The sequence below is a fragment of the Telmatherina bonti genome (genome assembly GCF_933228915.1).
Source record: "Telmatherina bonti genome assembly, chromosome: 13".
Lineage (NCBI taxonomy): Eukaryota > Metazoa > Chordata > Actinopteri > Atheriniformes > Telmatherinidae > Telmatherina > Telmatherina bonti.
The window spans coordinates 38298273-38319806 of record NC_136611.1 but is presented as its reverse complement, the minus strand read 5'-3'; the positions used below and the strand labels follow the sequence as shown (position 1 = coordinate 38319806).

Genomic DNA, 21534 nt, shown 5'->3' with positions numbered 1-21534 from the left:
ACATAATGTTTACAGGTTAGACATAATGTTTACAGGTTAGACATAATGTTTACAGGTCAGACATAATGTTTACAGGTCAGACATAATGTTTACAGATTAGACATAATGTTTACACATCAGACATGTTTACTGATCAGACATAATGTTTACAGGTCAGACATGTTTACAGATCAGACATAATGTTTACAGATCAGACATAATGTTTACAGGTCAGACATGTTTACTGATCAGACATAATGTTTACACATCAGACATAATGTTTACAGATCAGACATAATGTTTACACATCAGACATAATGTTTACAGATCAGACATAATGTTTACAGATTAGACATAATGTTTATAGATCAGACATAATGTTTACAGATCAGACATAATGTTTATAGATCAGACATAATGTTTACACATCAGACATGTTTACTGATCAGACATAATGTTTACAGATCAGACATAATGTTTACAGGTCAGACATAATGTTTACAGATTAGACATAATGTTTACAGGTCAGACATAATGTTTATAGATCAGACATAATGTTTACAGATCAGACATGTTTACTGATCAGACATAATGTTTACAGATCAGACATGTTTACTGATCAGACATAATGTTTACAGATTAGACATAATGTTTACAGATCAGACATAATGTTTACAGATCAGACATAATGTTTACAGATCAGACATGTTTACTGATCAGACATAATGTTTACAGGTCAGACATGATGTTTACAGATTAGACATAATGTTTACAGATCAGACATAATGTTTATAGATCAGACATAATGTTTACAGATCAGACATGTTTATTGATCAGACATAATGTTTACAGATCAGACATGTTTACTGATCAGACATAATGTTTACAGATTAGACATAATGTTTACAGATCAGACATAATGTTTACAGATCAGACATAATGTTTACAGATCAGACATGTTTACTGATCAGACAATGTTTACAGATCCGACATAATGTTTATAGATCAGACATAATGTTTATAGATCAGACATGTTTACTGATCAGACATGTTTACAGATCAGACATAATTTTTACTGATCAGACATAATGTTTATAGATCAGACATAATGTTTACAGATCAGACATAATGTTTACAGATCAGACATAATGTTTACAGGTTAGACATAATGTTTATAGATCAGACATAATGTTTACACATCAGACATGTTTACTGATCAGACATAATGTTTACAGGTCAGATATGTTTACTGATCAGACATAATGTTTACAGATTAGACATAATGTTAACAGATCAGACATAATGTTTACAGATCAGACATAATGTTTACAGATCAGACATAATGTTTATAGATCAGACAAAATGTTTACACATCAGACATGTTTACTGATCAGACATAATGTTTACAGGTCAGACATGTTTACTGATCAGACATAATGTTTACAGATTAGACATAATGTTTACAGATCAGACATAATGTTTACAGATCAGACATAATGTTTATAGATCAGACATAATGTTTACAGATTAGACATAATGTTTACAGATCAGACATAATGTTTACAGATCAGACATGTTTACTGATCAGACATAATGTTTACAGATTAGACATAATGTTTACAGGTCAGACATAATGTTTACAGATTAGACATAATGTTTACACATCAGACATGTTTACTGATCAGACATAATGTTTACAGGTCAGACATGTTTACTGATAAGACATAATGTTTACAGGTCAGACATGTTTACTGATCAGACATAATGTTTACTGATCAGACATAATGTTTACAGATCAGACATAATGTTTACACATCAGACATAATGTTTACAGGTCAGACATAATGTTTATAGATCAGACATAATGTTTACAGGTCAGACATAATGTTTATAGATCAGACATAATGTTTACAGATCAGACATAATGTTTATAGATCAGACAATGTTTACACATCAGACATAATGTTTACAGATCAGACATGTTTACTGATCAGACATGATGTTTACAGATCAGACATAATGTTTACAGATCAGACATAATGTTTACACATCAGACATGTTTACTGATCAGACATAATGTTTACAGATCAGACATAATGTTTACAGGTCAGACATAATGTTTACAGATTAGACATAATGTTTACAGATCAGACATAATGTTTATAGATCAGACATAATGTTTACAGATCAGACATGTTTACTGATCAGACATAATGTTTACAGATTAGACATAATGTTTACAGATCAGACATAATGTTTACAGATTAGACATTATGTTTACAGGTCAGACATAATGTTTACAGGTCAGACATGTTTACTGATCAGACATAATGTTTACAGATTAGACATAATGTTTACAGATCAGACATAATGTTTACAGATCAGACATAATGTTTACAGGTTAGACATAATGTTTACAGGTCAGACATAATGTTTACAGATTAGACATAATGTTTACAGATCAGACATAATGTTTATAGATCAGACATAAAATTTACAGATCAGACATGTTTACTGATCAGACATAATGTTTACAGATCAGACATGTTTACTGATCAGACATAATGTTTACAGATTAGACATAATGTTTACAGATCAGACATAATGTTTACAGATCAGACATAATGTTTACAGATCAAACATGTTTACTGATCAGACAATGTTTACAGATCAGACATAATGTTTATAGATCAGACATAATGTTTATAGATCAGACATGTTTACTGATCAGACATGTTTACAGATCAGACATAATGTTTACAGATCAGACATAATGTTTATAGATCAGACATAATGTTTACAGATCAGACATAATGTTTACAGATCAGACATAATGTTTACTGATCAGACATAATGTTTACAGATCAGACATAATGTTTACAGATTAGACATAATGTTTATAGATCAGACATAATGTTTACACATCAGACATGTTTACAGATCAGACATAATGTTTACAGGTCAGACATGTTTACTGATCAGACATAATGTTTACAGATTAGACATAATGTTAACAGATCAGACATAATGTTTACAGATCAGACATAATGTTTACAGATCAGACATAATGTTTATAGATCAGACATAATGTTTACAGATCAGACATGTTTACTGATCAGACATAATGTTTACGGATTAGACATAATGTTTACAGATCAGACATAATGTTTACAGATCAGACATAATGTTTACAGATCAGACATGTTTACTGATCAGACATGTTTACTGATCAGACATAATGTTTACGGATTAGACATAATGTTTACAGATCAGACATAATGTTTACAGATCAGACATAATGTTTACAGATCAGACATGTTTACTGATCAGACATAATGTTTACAGATTAGACATAATGTTTACACATCAAACATAATGTTTACAGATCAGACATAATGTTTACTGATCAGACATAATGTTTACAGATCAGACATGTTTACTGATCAGACATAATGTTTGCAGATTAGACATAATGTTTACAGATCAGACATAATGTTTACAGATCAGACATAATGTTTATAGATCAGACATAATGTTTACACATCAGACATGTTTACTGATCAGACATGTTTACAGATCAGACATAATGTTTACTGATCAGACATAATGTTTATAGATCAGACATACTGTTTATAGATCAGACATGTTTACTGATCAGACATGTTTACAGATCAGACATAATGTTTACTGATCAGACATAATGTTTACAGATTAGACATAATGTTAACAGATCAGACATAATGTTTACAGATCAGACATAATGTTTACAGATCAGACATAATGTTTATAGATCAGACATAATGTTTACACATCAGACATGTTTACTGATCAGACATAATGTTTACAGGTCAGACATGTTTACTAATCAGACATAATGTTTACAGATTAGACATAATGTTTACAGATCAGACATAATGTTTACAGATCAGACATAATGTTTACAGATCAGACATAATGTTTATAGATCAGACATAATGTTTACAGATCAGACATGTTTACTGATCAGACATAATGTTTACAGATTAGACATAATGTTTACAGATAAGACATAATGTTTACAGATCAGACATGTTTACTGATCAGACATAATGTTTACAGATTAGACATAATGTTTACAGATCAGACATAATGTTTACAGATTATACATAATGTTTACACATCAGACATGTTTACTGATCAGACAAAATGTTTACAGGTCAGACATGTTTAATGATCAGACATAATGTTTACAGGTCAGATATGTTTACTGATCAGACATAATGTTTACTGATCAGACATAATGTTTACAGATCAGACATAATGTTTACATATCAGACATAATGTTTACAGGTCAGACATAATGTTTATAGATCAGACATAATGTTTACAGGTCAGACATAATGTTTATAGATCAGACATAATGTTTACAGATCAGACATAATGTTTATAGATCAGACATAATGTTTACACATCAGACATAATGTTTACAGATCAGACATGTTTACTGATCAGACATAATGTTTACAGATTAGACATAATGTTTACAGATCAGACATAATGTTTACAGATCAGACAATGTTTACACATCAGACATGTTTACTGATCAGACATAATGTTTACAGATCAGACATAATGTTTACAGGTCAGACATAATGTTTACAGATTAGACATAATGTTTACTGATCAGACATAATGTTTATAGATCAGACATAATGTTTACAGATCAGACATGTTTACTGATCAGACATAATGTTTACAGATTAGACATAATGTTTACAGATCAGACATAATGTTTACAGATTAGACATTATGTTTACAGGTCAGACATAATGTTTACAGGTCAGACATGTTTTCTGATCAGACATAATGTTTACAGATTAGACATAATGTTTACAGATCAGACATAATGTTTACAGATCAGACATAATGTTTACAGGTTAGACATAATGTTTATAGATCAGACATAATGTTTACACATCAGACATGTTTACTGATCAGACATAATGTTTACAGATCAGACATAATGTTTACAGGTCAGACATAATGTTTACAGATTAGACATAATGTTTACAGATCAGACATAATGTTTATAGATCAGACATAATGTTTACAGATCAGACATGTTTACTGATCAGACATAATGTTTACAGATCAGACATGTTTACTGATCAGACATAATGTTTACAGATTAGACATAATGTTTACAGATCAGACATAATGTTTACAGATCAGACATAATGTTTACAGATCAGACATGTTTACTGATCAGACAATGTTTACAGATCAGACATAATGTTTATAGATCAGACTTAATGTTTATAGATCAGACATGTTTACTGATCAGACATGTTTACAGATCAGACATAATGTTTACTGATCAGACATAATGTTTATAGATCAGACATAATGTTTACAGATCAGACATAATGTTTACACATCAGACATGTTTACTGATCAGACATAATGTTTACAGGTCAGACATGTTTACTGATCAGACATAATGTTTACAGATTAGACATAATGTTAACAGATCAGACATAATGTTTACAGATTAGACATAATGTTTACAGATCAGACATAATGTTTATAGATCAGACATAATGTTTACAGATCAGACATGTTTACTGATCAGACATAATGTTTACAGATTAGACATAATGTTTACAGATCAGACATAATGTTTACAGATCAGACATAATGTTTACAGATCAGACATGTTTACTGATCAGACATAATGTTTACAGATTAGACATAATGTTTACAGATCAAACATAATGTTTACAGATCAGACATAATGTTTACAGATCAGACATAATGTTTATAGATCAGACATAATGTTTACAGATCAGACATGTTTACAGATCAGACATAATGTTTACAGATCAGACATAATGTTTACAGATCAGACATAATGTTTATAGATCTGACATAATGTTAACACATCAGACATGTTTACTGATCAGACATAATGTTTACAGGTCAGACATGTTTACTGATCAGACATAATGTTTACAGATTAGACATAATGTTTACAGATCAGACATAATGTTTACAGATCAGACATAATGTTTACAGATCAGACATAATGTTTACAGATCAGACATGTTTACTGATCAGACATAATGTTTACAGATTAGACATAATGTTTACAGATTAGACATAATGTTTACAGGTCAGACATAATGTTTACAGATTAGACATAATGTTTACACATCAGACATGTTTACTGATCAGACATAATGTTTACAGATCAGACATAATGTTTACAGATCAGACATAATGTTTACAGATCAGACATAATGTTTATAGATCAGACATAATGTTTACAGATCAGACATGTTTACTGATCAGACATAATGTTTACAGATTAGACATAATGTTTACAGATCAGACATAATGTTTACAGATCAGACATAATGTTTACAGATCAGACATGTTTACTGATCAGACATAATGTTTACAGATTAGACATAATGTTTACAGATCAAACATAATGTTTACAGATCAGACATAATGTTTATAGATCAGACATGTTTACTGATCAGACATGTTTACAGATCAGACATAATGTTTACTGATCAGACATAATGTTTATAGATCAGACATACTGTTTATAGATCAGACATGTTTACTGATCAGACATGTTTACAGATCAGACATAATGTTTACTGATCAGACATAATGTTTACAGATTAGACATAATGTTAACAGATCAGACATAATGTTTACAGATCAGACATAATGTTTACAGATCAGACATAATGTTTATAGATCAGACATAATGTTTACACATCAGACATGTTTACTGATCAGACATAATGTTTACAGGTCAGACATGTTTACTAATCAGACATAATGTTTACAGATTAGACATAATGTTTACAGATCAGACATAATGTTTACAGATCAGACATAATGTTTACAGATCAGACATAATGTTTATAGATCAGACATAATGTTTACAGATCAGACATGTTTACTGATCAGACATAATGTTTACAGATTAGACATAATGTTTACAGATCAGACATAATGTTTACAGATCAGACATGTTTACTGATCAGACATAATGTTTACAGATTAGACATAATGTTTACAGATCAGACATAATGTTTACAGATTATACATAATGTTTACACATCAGACATGTTTACTGATCAGACAAAATGTTTACAGGTCAGACATGTTTAATGATCAGACATAATGTTTACAGGTCAGATATGTTTACTGATCAGACATAATGTTTACTGATCAGACATAATGTTTACAGATCAGACATAATGTTTACACATCAGACATAATGTTTACAGGTCAGACATAATGTTTATAGATCAGACATAATGTTTACAGGTCAGACATAATGTTTATAGATCAGACATAATGTTTACAGATCAGACATAATGTTTATAGATCAGACATAATGTTTACACATCAGACATAATGTTTACAGATCAGACATGTTTACTGATCAGACATAATGTTTACAGATTAGACATAATGTTTACAGATCAGACATAATGTTTACAGATCAGACAATGTTTACACATCAGACATGTTTACTGATCAGACATAATGTTTACAGATCAGACATAATGTTTACAGGTCAGACATAATGTTTACAGATTAGACATAATGTTTACTGATCAGACATAATGTTTATAGATCAGACATAATGTTTACAGATCAGACATGTTTACTGATCAGACATAATGTTTACAGATTAGACATAATGTTTACAGATCAGACATAATGTTTACAGATTAGACATTATGTTTACAGGTCAGACATAATGTTTACAGGTCAGACATGTTTACTGATCAGACATAATGTTTACAGATTAGACATAATGTTTACAGATCAGACATAATGTTTACAGATCAGACATAATGTTTACAGGTTAGACATAATGTTTATAGATCAGACATAATGTTTACACATCAGACATGTTTACTGATCAGACATAATGTTTACAGATCAGACATAATGTTTACAGGTCAGACATAATGTTTACAGATTAGACATAATGTTTACAGATCAGACATAATGTTTATAGATCAGACATAATGTTTACAGATCAGACATGTTTACTGATCAGACATAATGTTTACAGATTAGACATAATGTTTACAGATCAGACATAATGTTTACAGATCAGACATAATGTTTACAGATCAGACATGTTTACTGATCAGACAATGTTTACAGATCAGACATAATGTTTATAGATCAGACTTAATGTTTATAGATCAGACATGTTTACTGATCAGACATGTTTACAGATCAGACATAATGTTTACTGATCAGACATAATGTTTATAGATCAGACATAATGTTTACAGATCAGACATAATGTTTACACATCAGACATGTTTACTGATCAGACATAATGTTTACAGGTCAGACATGTTTACTGATCAGACATAATGTTTACAGATTAGACATAATGTTAACAGATCAGACATAATGTTTACAGATCAGACATAATGTTTACAGATCAGACATAATGTTTATAGATCAGACATAATGTTTACAGATCAGACATGTTTACTGATCAGACATAATGTTTACAGATTAGACATAATGTTTACAGATCAGACATAATGTTTACAGATCAGACATAATGTTTACAGATCAGACATGTTTACTGATCAGACATAATGTTTACAGATTAGACATAATGTTTACAGATCAAACATAATGTTTACAGATCAGACATAATGTTTACAGATCAGACATAATGTTTATAGATCAGACATAATGTTTACAGATCAGACATGTTTACAGATCAGACATAATGTTTACAGATCAGACATAATGTTTACAGATCAGACATAATGTTTATAGATCTGACATAATGTTAACACATCAGACATGTTTACTGATCAGACATAATGTTTACAGGTCAGACATGTTTACTGATCAGACATAATGTTTACAGATTAGACATAATGTTTACAGATCAGACATAATGTTTACAGATCAGACATAATGTTTACAGATCAGACATAATGTTTACAGATCAGACATGTTTACTGATCAGACATAATGTTTACAGATTAGACATAATGTTTACAGATTAGACATAATGTTTACAGGTCAGACATAATGTTTACAGATTAGACATAATGTTTACACATCAGACATGTTTACTGATCAGACATAATGTTTACAGATCAGACATAATGTTTACAGATCAGACATAATGTTTACAGATCAGACATAATGTTTATAGATCAGACATAATGTTTACAGATCAGACATGTTTACTGATCAGACATAATGTTTACAGATTAGACATAATGTTTACAGATCAGACATAATGTTTACAGATCAGACATAATGTTTACAGATCAGACATGTTTACTGATCAGACATAATGTTTACAGATTAGACATAATGTTTACAGATCAAACATAATGTTTACAGATCAGACATAATGTTTACAGATCAGACATAATGTTTATAGATCAGACATAATGTTTACTGATCAGACATAATGTTTATATATCAGACATAATGTTTACAGATCAGACATAATGTTTATAGATCAGACATAATGTTTACTGATCAGACATAATGTTTACAGATCAGACATAATGTTTACAGATCAGACATAATGTTTATAGATCAGACATAATGTTTACAGATCAGACATAATGTTTACAGGTCAGACATAATGTTTATAGATCAGACATAATGTTTACAGGTCAGACATAATGTTTACAGATCAGACATAATGTTTATAGATCAGACATAATTTTTATAGTTCAGACATAATGTTTACAGATCAGACATATTTTTTATAGTTCAGACATAATGTTTATAGTTCAGACAATGTTTATAGGTCAGACATAATGTTTACAGATCAGACATAATGTTTACAGATCAGACATAATGTTTATAGATCAGACATAATGTTTATAGGTCAGACATAATGTTTACAGATCAGACATAATGTTTGCAGGTCAGACATAATGTTTATAGATCAGACATAATGTTTACAGATCAGACATAATGTTTACAGATCAGACATAATGTTTATAGGTCAGACATAATGTTTACAGATCAGACATAATGTTTGCAGGTCAGACATAATGTTTATAGATCAGACATAATGTTTACAGATCAGAAATAATGTTTACAGATCAGACATAATGTTTATAGATCAGACATAATGTTTACAGATCAGACATAATGTTTACAGATCAGACATAATGTTTATAGATCAGACATGATGTTTACAGATCAGACATAATGTTTACAGGTCAGACATAATGTTTACAGATCAGACATAATGTTTATAGATCAGACATAATGTTTACAGGTCAGACATGTTTACTGATCAGACATAATGTTTACAGATGAGGTCAGACATGTTTATAGATCAGACATGTTTATAGATCAGACATAATGTTTACAGATCAGACATGTTTACTGATCCGACATAATGTTTATAGATCAGACATAATGTTTACAGATCAGACATAATGTTTACAGATCAGACATAATGTTTACAGATCAGACATAATGTTTATAGATCAGACATAATGTTTATAGATCAGACATAATGTTTACTGATCAGACATAATGTTTACAGATCAGACATAATGTTTATAGATCAGACATAATGTTTATAGATCAGACATGTTTACTGATGAGACATGTTTACAGATCAAACATAATGTTTACTGATCAGACATAATGTTTACAGATCAGACATAATGTTTATAGATCAGACATAATGTTTACAGATCAGACATAATGTTTACTGATCAGACATAATGTTTACAGATCAGACATAATGTTTACAGATCAGACATAATGTTTATAGATCAGACATAATGTTTACAGATCAGACATAATGTTTACAGGTCAGACATAATGTTTACAGATCAGACATAATGTTTATAGATCAGACATAATGTTTATAGATCAGACATAATGTTTACAGGTCAGACATAATGTTTATAGATCAGACATAATGTTTACAGATCAGACATAATGTTTACAGGTCAGACATAATGTTTACAGATCAGACATAATGTTTATAGATCAGACATAATTTTTATAGTTCAGACATAATGTTTACAGATCAGACATATTTTTTATACTTCAGACATAATGTTTATAGTTCAGACATAATGTTTACAGATCAGACATAATGTTTACAGGTCAGACATAATGTTTACAGATCAGACATAATGTTTATAGATCAGACATAATTTTTATAGTTCAGACATAATGTTTACAGATCAGACATAATTTTTATACTTCAGACATAATGTTTATACTTCAGACATAATGTTTACAGATCAGACATAATGTTTAAAGGTCAGACATAATGTTTATAGATCAGACATAATTTTTATAGTTCAGACATAATGTTTACAGATCAGACATATTTTTTATACTTCAGACATAATGTTTATACTTCAGACATAATGTTTACAGATCAGACATAATGTTTAAAGGTCAGACATAATGTTTACAGATCAGACATAATGTTTATAGATCAGACATAATTTTTATAGTTCAGACATAATGTTTACAGATCAGACATATTTTTTATACTTCAGACATAATGTTTATACTTCAGACATAATGTTTATACTTCAGACATAATGTTTATAGTTCAGACAATGTTTATAGGTCAGACATAATGTTTATAGATCAGACATAATGTTTATAGGTCAGACATAATGTTTATAGATCAGACATAATGTTTATAGGTCAGACATAATGTTTACAGATCAGACATAATTTTTATAGTTCAGACATAATGTTTATAGATCAGACATAATGTTTATAGGTCATACATAATGTTTAGAGATTATATATCCCTCCTGGCGGAGGAAACTAACATCACTGGAGGAGGTAACTAACCTCCCTTGTAGTGGTAACTAACCTCCCTGGCGGAGGTAACTAACATCTCTGGAGGAGGTAACTAACCTACCTGGCGGACATTATTAACGTCTCTGGTTAGAGGTAACTAACCTCCCTGGTGGAGGTAACTCACCTACCTGGTGGAGGTAACTAACCAACCTGGCGGAAGTAACTAACATCTCTGGAGGAGGTAACTAGCCTACCTGGCGGAGGTAGCTAACATCTCTGGAGGAGGTAACTAACCTCCCTGGTGGAGGTGACTAACCTACCTGGCAGAAGTAACTAACATCTCTGAAGGAAGTAACTTACCTCCCTGGCAGTGGGAACCAACCTCCCTGGCGGAGATAACCAACCTCCCTGGCGGTGGTAACTAACCTCCATGGCAGTAGTGACTAACCTCCCTTGCGGAGGTAACTAACATCTCTGGAGGAAGTAACTAACCTCCCTGGCAGTGGTAACTAACCTTCCTGGCGGAGGTAACTAACCTCTCTGGCAGTGGTAACTAACCTCCCTGGTGGAGGTAACTAACATCTCTGGAGGACGTAACTAACCTCCCTGGTGGAGGTAACTAACCTCCCTGGCAGAGGTAACTAACATCTCTGGAGGAAGTAACTAACCTCCCTGGCAGTGGTAACTAACCTTCCTGGTAAAAGTAACTTACCTCCCTGGTGGAGGTAACTAACCTCCCTGGCGGAGGTAACTAACCTACCTGGTGGAGGTAACTAATGTTCATCGCGGTGGTAACTAACCCATGTGGCAGAGGTAACTAACCTACTTGGTGGTGGTAACTAACCTACCTGGTGGAGGTAACTAACCTACCTGGTGGTGTTAACTAACCTACGTCGCGGAGGAAACTAACATCTCTGGAGGAAGTAACTAACCTCCCTGGTGGAAGTAACTAACCTCTCTGGCAGTGGTAACTAACCTCCCTGACGGAGGTAACTAACCTCCCTGGCAGAGGTAACTAACATCTCTGGAGGAGGTAACTAACATCTCTGGAGGAAGTAACTAACCTCCCTGGCAGTGGTAACTAACCTTCCTGGTAAAAGTAACTTACCTCCCTGGTAGAGGTAACTAACCTCCCTGGCGGAGGTAACTAACCTACCTGGCGGTGGAAACTAACATCTCTGGAGGAAGTAACTAACCTACCTGGTGGAGGTAACTAACCTTCATCGTGGTGGTAACTAACCCATGTGGCCGAGGTAACTAACCTACCTGGTGGTGGTAACTAACCTACCTGGCGGAGGTAACTAACCTCCCTGGTGGAGGTAACTAACCTACGTGGCGGTGGTAACTAACCTACGTGGCGGAGGAAACTAACATCTCTGGAGGAAGTAACTAACCTCCCTGGTGGAGGTAACTAACCTCCCTGGCGCTGGTAGCTAACATCTCTGGAGGAGGTAACTAACCTTCCTGGTGGAGGTAACTAACCTCCCTGGCGCTGGTAGCTAACATCTCTGGAGGAGGTAACTAACCTTCCTGGTGGAGGTAACTAACCTCCCTGGCGCTGGTAACTAACATCTCTGGAGGAAGTAACTAACCTCCCTGGTGGAGGTAACTAACCTCCCTGGCGCTGGTAGCTAACATCTCTGGAGGAGGTAACTAACCTTCCTGGCTGAGGTAACTAACCTACCTGGCAGACATTACTAACCTCTCTGGTTGGATGTTACCAACCTCCCTGGTGGAGGTAACTCACCTACCTGGTGGAGGTAACTAACCTACCTGGCGGATGTAGCTAACATCTCTGGAGGAGGTAACTAGCCTACCTGGTGGAGGTGACTAACCTTCATCGTGGTGGTAACTAACCCATGTGGCCGAGGTAACTAACCTACCTGGTGGTGGTAACTAACCTACCTGGCGGAGGTAACTAACCTACCTGGTGGAGGTAACTAACCCACGTGGCGGTGGTAACTAACCTACGTGGCGGAGGAAACTAACATCTCTGGAGGAAGTAACTAACCTCCCTGGTGGAGGTAACTAACCTCCCTGGCGCTGGTAGCTAACATCTCTGGAGGAGGTAACTAACCTCCCTGGTGGAGGTAACTAACCTCCCTGGCGCTGGTAGCTAACATCTCTGGAGGAGGTAACTAACCTCCCTGGTGGAGGTAACTAACCTCCCTGGCGCTGGTAGCTAACATCTCTGGAGGAGGTAACTAACATTCCTGGTGGAGGTAACTAACCTCCCTGGCGCTGGTAACTAACATCTCTGGAGGAAGTAACTAACCTCCCTGGTGGAGGTAACTAACCTCCCTGGCGCTGGTAGCTAACATCTCTGGAGGAGGTAACTCACCTACCTGGTGGAGGTAACTAACCTACCTGGCGGATGTAGCTAACATCTCTGGAGGAGGTAACTAGCCTACCTGGTGGAGGTGACTAACCTACCTGGCAGAGGTAACTAACATCTCTGCAGGACGTAACTTACCTCCTTGGCAGTGGTAACTAACCTCCCTGGCGGAGGTAACCAACCTCCTTGGCGGTGGTAACTAACCTCCATGGCAGTGGTTACTAACCTCCCTTCCGGAGGTAACTAACCTCTCTGGAGGAAGTAACTAACCTCCCTGGCAGTGGTAACTAACATCTCTTGAGGAGGTAACTAACCTACCTGACGGAGGTAACTAACCTACCTGGCGGACATTACTAACCTCTCTGGTTGGAGGTAACTCACCTACCTGGTGGAGGTAACTAACCTACCTGGCGGAAGTAACTAACATCTCTGGAGGAGGTAACTAGCCTACCTGGTGGAGGTAGCTAACATCTCTGGAGGAGGTAACTAGCCTACCTGGTGGAGGTAGCTAACATCTCTGGAGGAGGTAGCTAACATCTCTGGAGGAGGTAACTAACCTACCTGGCGGAAGTAACTAACATCTCTGGAGGAGGTAACTAGCCTACCTGGTGGAGGTAGCTAACATCTCTGGAGGAGGTAACTAGCCTACCTGGTGGAGGTAGCTAACATCTCTGGAGGAGGTAGCTAACCTCCCTGGTGGAGGTGACTAACCTCCCTGGCGGAGGAAACTAACATCTCTAGAGGAAGTAACTAACCTCCCTGGCAGTGGTAACTAACCTATGTGGCGGAGGTAACTAACCTACCTGGTGGTGGTAACTAACCTACCTGGCGGAGGTAACTATTTGCATGTGGACTGCAGGATGGCAGCACCCAAAGGAGGCGTGGTTTAACCCAGACAGCCAATGAGCAGTTAGAGGCTGCAGCCAGCCTCTGTTTATCTGATCTGTTTTCCACGAATCCGACTTTAACATCTGAAAATGTTTTACCTTGCTGAAACCTTTGAAGTTATACTTAAATGAAACCTGGATACACCATTTATTTTTTTGTCCCATAGTCTCATATAAACCTAGAAGTTGATAAGTAGCAGATATGAGTCTTGGTTACCGGTGTCCTGGGAAAAGAAGGTTGTCCAGGAGAGAGAATGTGCTTTCAGGTTATGAAATGAGGTTGGAAACCAGCAACTGGAATGTTCTCTGTAAGGTGTCCCTTATCTCCTCTCTGTCCTAAAAGAGTCCTAAAAGTAGATCTGTTTGTTTAGTTGGAGGTTGGCGGGATCGGGTCCCTGGGGGTTGCAGCCTCTTCTTACTGGGCAACCGTTGGTATTAATGACCTGTGGGGAACAAACCAGTTGTGAATTCCTGAGTGTGATCATGATCCAGAAATGTCTCTTGTCCTTTGTCAGAGGTGGGAGTGGGGGGGGGACATGAAAGTAAAAGTAAGTTTTTGATGTGTCTCTCCTGAGCGACAGAATTTGGCGTGTTCAGTTGCCATGGATACTTTACAGAAATGACATCAGAATGACTTCATTAATGGTGTTCAGACTGGTGGGAAATGTGTGTTTCTCTTGAGTCTGTGGGCGTGTTAGAAATCCAGCAGCGGGCCGTCATCAGCTCTTTGCAGTACCTCAAAACGCTGGTGGACAGACTGGGTGTGGACAAGCCCAGAGAGGACAAACTGGTCATGGACCAATCTGTGGTGGGCGGCTTGCTGGGCGGTGCCTCTGGAGGAGTCTTGGAGGCGGTCCACAGTCTGGTTCAGCTCAAGCCACAGCTCCACAACAGGTCAGTTCTTGATTTTCTCAGAACGTGGACTCCGGAGGGTCTACTGTGTCCTCACCTTTCTGTCCCTGCTGCAGTAAGACAGTCTCTGCATGTCTCAGTCGTCTCTACCGATCCCTGGCGCAGCTGATACGCTGGGCTGATCGGGTAGTCATGCTGCAGGGCATCTACCACGACAGCGAAGAGTCCTCAGAAAGTGCGACGACAGTGATCAGGGCAGTCCTGGACAGTGTCAAGGTGAGGATGTCCTCCTGTTTGTGAGATGGACCAGTGGTTTCATGTCTGTCCCATGTCTCCTTGTGCTTTTCTGTTGAATAGTCTCAGCATCTCAGTTGTCAGAAAGCAGCTGGGGGCTAAGAATCTTTACTGTAATATAGTAGTAATAAGATTTCATGCAGTTATAACCTGATATAATTCAAGTCACTGCCATCTCATTAAAATACAATTCTTTCCAGTTCATCAACATTTGATTATATTTTGATTCTAATTCTAAAACTGTCAAAAAAAATTCACATTTATTGAAATCCATTAGTTCTAAGTCACTGCAGTCCAAAAATAATCCAGTTCAGTCTGATTTACTGGGATGTTTTTATGATTCAGTGCAATCCAATCAATTTAAATGATCATATAATCCACAGTATCAAATTTATGATGAACATTTATATGTTTGATGTATAAAACCACATTTGCCCTTCATTTCCATCAGGTGTTGGTTCGACTGGTAGTAGAGAGGCAACAAGGCTCCGCCCCCTTGTCACCTGTCCAATCACAGTCAGAAGGGTTTGGTGACAGGGATACATCAGACAGCACATCAACCTGTTGGATTCCTGCGCAGGATGAGGAGGAGGAAGTGCAGACTTATTTAGAAAAGGAGACGCTCCTGATACCAGCGCCTCCTAAACCCCCGATGCCGCTCCACCAGGTGACTTCTCATGAAGGAATGAGGTGAGTCTGAACTCTGGTCTGATTCTTGGAGAGGAGTTTTTTGTAAAGGATCAGTTTGTCCGTTCTGTGGTGACTATTTAGACACATTTGGTTTGATGTGAGTCAACAAGCCTGACCTGAGTTGGGTTAGACTAGGTAAGGCGGTCTGTGTTGGCCAGGGTCAGGTGGTCTCGTTCAGCCTGCTTCAAGTGGTTTGAGCTGAGTCAGATGTCAGTCAGACTGGGTTGGTCCTGGCTGGATAATCTGGGTCCAAGTGAGTCGGCCAGCATCAGATGTTTTACGTCAGCCTGGCATTACCAGAGACCAAACATGTTGGCCAGTCTGGGTCAGATGATCTGTTTCAGTCTGCGCTGGACTGCTGCCAGTGTTTTTGGTCATTTTCAGCCAGTCTGGGACAGATGCTCCTGGCCAGTCTGGGTCATTGATGTTGGTCACGTGGTCTCAGTTGGTTTGATTACAGGCACTTTCAGAGAACAGGCATCTGTTTGCTGACACCTTAAAAGAGCCTGAACAGAAATAGAACTGTGGCTGAAAAAGGAAGTAGCCTGCCACATACTTCCTGTCTGGTAACTGCAGCAGAAGAAGTGGGAGTGAGGGCGGCAGACAAAAGCAGACGGTTTCAGCAGTTTTCTTTTTGCAGATCTAAAAACATTGATAGTTTCATTGTCTGAACTTTTTGTCTCCATATCTGCAAGCTGCTGACACTACTGTAGTTTAGAGGTCTTCGTTGTGGCAGGTGTTACTTGAAAGTGTTTTATAAGCTGACATGTCAGAGTGTTTTAAATGTGAAAAAGGTTTTAGTTAAGCCGAGAGACTAAACAGCTTTCTGTCTTAGAAATAGTTTTACCATGTTGTTTATGTTCAAAACATACCTTGCTCTGAATCATGCAGCCCTACAGGCGAGACATCAGATGAACCGTCTTCATCACTGTGCTGTAGTCAGACCCTCCTGATCACAGTAGGACTTTGGTCCTGACATGAAACCGGATCTAACCTTTTCAAACAGAGCAGAAATTCAGTGTTTACATGTAAAAGACAGGCGGCAGTGGAATGATTTAGTAGCTAACGTTCAGTCTTTCTCTTTCTGTGTCAGTCCTCCGGCTCTCCCTCCTAAAAAGAGTCAAACATCATCCAAATCCAGCCCTGCGCCCTGCAGGGTTGCCATTGTAGCACCCATGATACAAGAGCCTGAAGTATACACAAACCTTAACCAGGTGAGAGATCTATTCATCCAAATTCTCCATCCATCTTCTGCTGCTTATCCGGGGTCGGGTCGCGGGGGCAGCAGCCTAAGCAGGGAAGCCCAGACTTCCCTCTCCCCAGCCACATTTGCCAACTCTGCGGGGGGGATCCCGAGGCGTTCCCAGGCCAGCCGAGAGATATAATCCCTCCAGCGTGTCCTGGGTCTTCCCCGGGGTCTCCTCCCAGAGGGACGTGCCTGGAACACCTCACCAGGGAGGTCCAGGAGGCATCCTGACCAGATGCCCGAGCCACCTCAACTGGTTCCTCTCGATGTGGAGGAGCAGCGGCTCTACTCTGATCTCCTCCCGGATGACCGAGCTCTTCACCCTATCTCTAAGGGAGAGCCCGGCCACCCTGCGGAGGAAACTCAATTCATCCGTCTGTATACGAGATCTCCTTCTTTCGGTCACGACCCACAGCTCATGACCATAGGTGAGGGTAGGAACGTAGATCGACTGGTAAATCGAGAGCTTCACCTTCTGGCTCAGCTCCTTCTTCACCACGACAGACCGGCGCAGAGTCCACATTACTGCAGACGCCGCACCGATCCATCTGTCCATCTCACGTTCCATCCTTCCCTCACTCATGAACAAGACCCCGACATACAGGGACTCCTCCACTATCAGGAACCAAATAAACTGGTGGTATAGAATAAGCGTCATAAAATGATACTAATATGAAATATTGCTAATTATTAACAATTTCAACAGAATCCAGAGGGGGAGTGTGGAATGGTGTCAGTATGGCTTCCCCCTCCTGAGTGGGTGCAGAGTGGAATTGATCACATCTGGCTTAACTTTGGCTGGACTGCAGCTTGGTGCAGGTGTTTTAACAAAAGAACCAACCCCTGTCAAATACAGACCATGCACTAGGGCTGCTCTGCCTTCTGTCTGTTTCTGTTAACATGGGGCACACAGGAGAGGGGGTCTTGTGTAGGCCGATGTAAATAGGTCAATTAGGTCAATTAGTTTTATATTGTTTATATTTTTATATGAACATATAGCCATGGACATGGTATACTTACTTTGCCTCAGGTTTTTGGACCCTCTCCACAACTCTTGGAGCGCTGAGTGTGATACTTGTGGTGGGAGCTGACACGCACCTTGAATCTTTTCTGCTTAGCTATTTTAGGTGACAACAACATGTGAAAGTGACGAAGCAGAACAACGGCAGATGCAAACTGTTTGCTGTTTGAGAAATCCTGTCAGCTCAGATCAAAGCCTGTCAGTCTTTAATATAAAAAACATAAAATAACTAAATATAATATTAATATAATGGAGTAATGATGTAAAAAAAAAAAAAAAAAAAAGTTTTCTTATATTAAAGAGTATATTGAGTTGATGAAAGATCAATAAACTAAAAGTTAAGCTGACAGCTGGAAACATGTTAATCCCTCATAATTTATCCATTTATTCATATTTTAGTCCAACTTCTCCCAGAGAAGTGGAGCAAGATGTCAGAGACGCTGAAGATGGTCTCATCGTTGCTTTACGTTCTTCATGTTACAGAATCAGCACTCAGAGACCATTGCCAATGAAAGGTAGGGTAGGAGATCCTGGAAAACGATTCAAGCAAGCTGCATTCAGAAAATGTACAAAAAGTGCAAACTCTTTCCTTCAGACTTCCCTCTGATTGGCTGCAGTCGGAGGGTGAAGGGAATTTTAGTACAGTAAAAATGCTCAAGGAAAACATCTCCTTCCTTACATTTAAAGTGTCTCCATGATGCACATTTCAGCCTAATTTATTTTAATCTGCAAGTCCAGAAGGACTAGAAATAATCCATCATTTTCCACAAACCCCTCCATTCATGTTGTATTGATGCTCTCAGATCAGCCAGAAACACGCCAACAGAGGAAGCTCCGCCCCATGTCCTGCAGGCTGCGTCTGATTGGTCAGCTGCTAGGAGTAGTTATACTGAGCAGTGAAGGTGGGCGGGGCTTTCTTTTTGTGAACGCGCACAACCTGGAGAAGATGACCAATCACTGAGCCCCTCCCCCGGGACGCCACTAAAATTTAGAAAAATAATAGTAGAAAAAAAACTCTAAAACCAAGCGTTTCTGTCGCCATGGAAACCAAACATAGAGTGCGGGAAAACATGTTTAGGTGATAAAAAAACGGCGGCGCTCACATGTCTGATGAGAATTCATCACCATAACACTGTAGAAAGCTCAGAAAACTAGACATAGCATCATGGAGCTGCTTGAAGGATTCAGCATCTCTAGCGGAACTTTGTCTATGTCCCAGAATGTTTATCTGATAGACATTCATGTTCTCATCGGTAATTTTACGTCTTCTGCAGGAAGTGGATCATGACTGTGTGAAGCGACTCTCTACTTTTTCTGCTGACTCTTCTGCTCACAGCATAAACTGTGGTAATACACACACACACACACACACACACACACACACACACACACACACTCATGCTTCCTCTCAGCAGCGAGGCGTGGGAGTGAGGTCACTTCCTGTCAGCTGACACTTCCTGTCTGTGCCAAAACGTTGCTCCCTGGAGCCCCCTGCTGGAGCAGCTTTAATCTTTAAAGCTATGCTTCTGTCTCTCCGTGTGTCGCCTGTAAGTCCTGATTCCACCGGGACGTTTAGGTAATACCAGGAAAAGCAGATGAATCACATCAGGATTCATGCAGGACATTTCTGGACAAAGTCATGTTTTACGTAAAAAAGAAAAAAGAATTGCAGGAATTTAAAGATGAAAGAAAACTTGTTTGATAGAGAAGAGAGACATACTTCTAAAGGAGAGTTTAAAAAATGAGCAGTCAGGAGAGATGATGCTGGAACACTACAAGACTGACACGCTTCAGTTCCTCTGCTGGTTTTGTATTTACACTGATCTATGTAGTGCAGGATCTATAACCTGTAATCTGTTTTCATAGTAAGAAAACCTAATATCAGTTTTTACAGCTGAAATTTTAAAAAGCTATCTTTGACAAGATCTAAATCTTTGATAAGGCAAGTATAGCTGTACACAGACCCTCTGCTGACATCATTTAAACTTATAATGCATTTCTGATGCGTGATTACAATATTTTATGCTGTGGTCACACATTAGTCATGGTAATGAGATACATAAGTTGTGGCCACAGACGACTACTGCTTCCACCTGCTTTGATTTAAGTTTCTCATTGTGAGAAATCAAAACAGATTGCAGGATATTATTAGAACAGAACATGTCTGGATATAATGTTTTACGTGTTTGACTATTAGACATGTCTGGAAGGGGTCTCTGCTTCTGTTGCAGAACCCTTTCAATCGAAACCTAAAACCATGTCTTGTCCACAGAGGACGATCCGGACTATGATTTCCTCCACAATGACCTGTCATCTTCCGAGACCCTTCCCTCCCTCCATGCATTCTGCTCTCTGCCCCCTACTCTACCAGAGAAGAGACGGCGGAGCTTTACAGGCAAGTACATATCTGACCACACCT

At 37.5% G+C, this 21534-nt stretch overlaps 1 protein-coding gene across 1 annotated transcript in view; it reads left to right on the top strand.

Moving 5' to 3' along the window:
• Positions 1-21534, top strand: part of LOC306764581 (rap guanine nucleotide exchange factor 1-like) — a gene marked incomplete at its 3' end in the record, with an annotated part of 51779 nt that overhangs the window by 4937 nt on the left and 25308 nt on the right. The window contains exons 3-8 of the mRNA XM_079251755.1: positions 15695-15906; positions 15981-16140; positions 16610-16848; positions 17942-18062; positions 20390-20462; positions 21388-21514. Coding sequence (XP_079107881.1) covers positions 15695-15906; positions 15981-16140; positions 16610-16848; positions 17942-18062; positions 20390-20462; positions 21388-21514 — 932 coding nt within the window. The remainder of the gene's footprint in view (positions 1-15694; positions 15907-15980; positions 16141-16609; positions 16849-17941; positions 18063-20389; positions 20463-21387; positions 21515-21534) is intronic.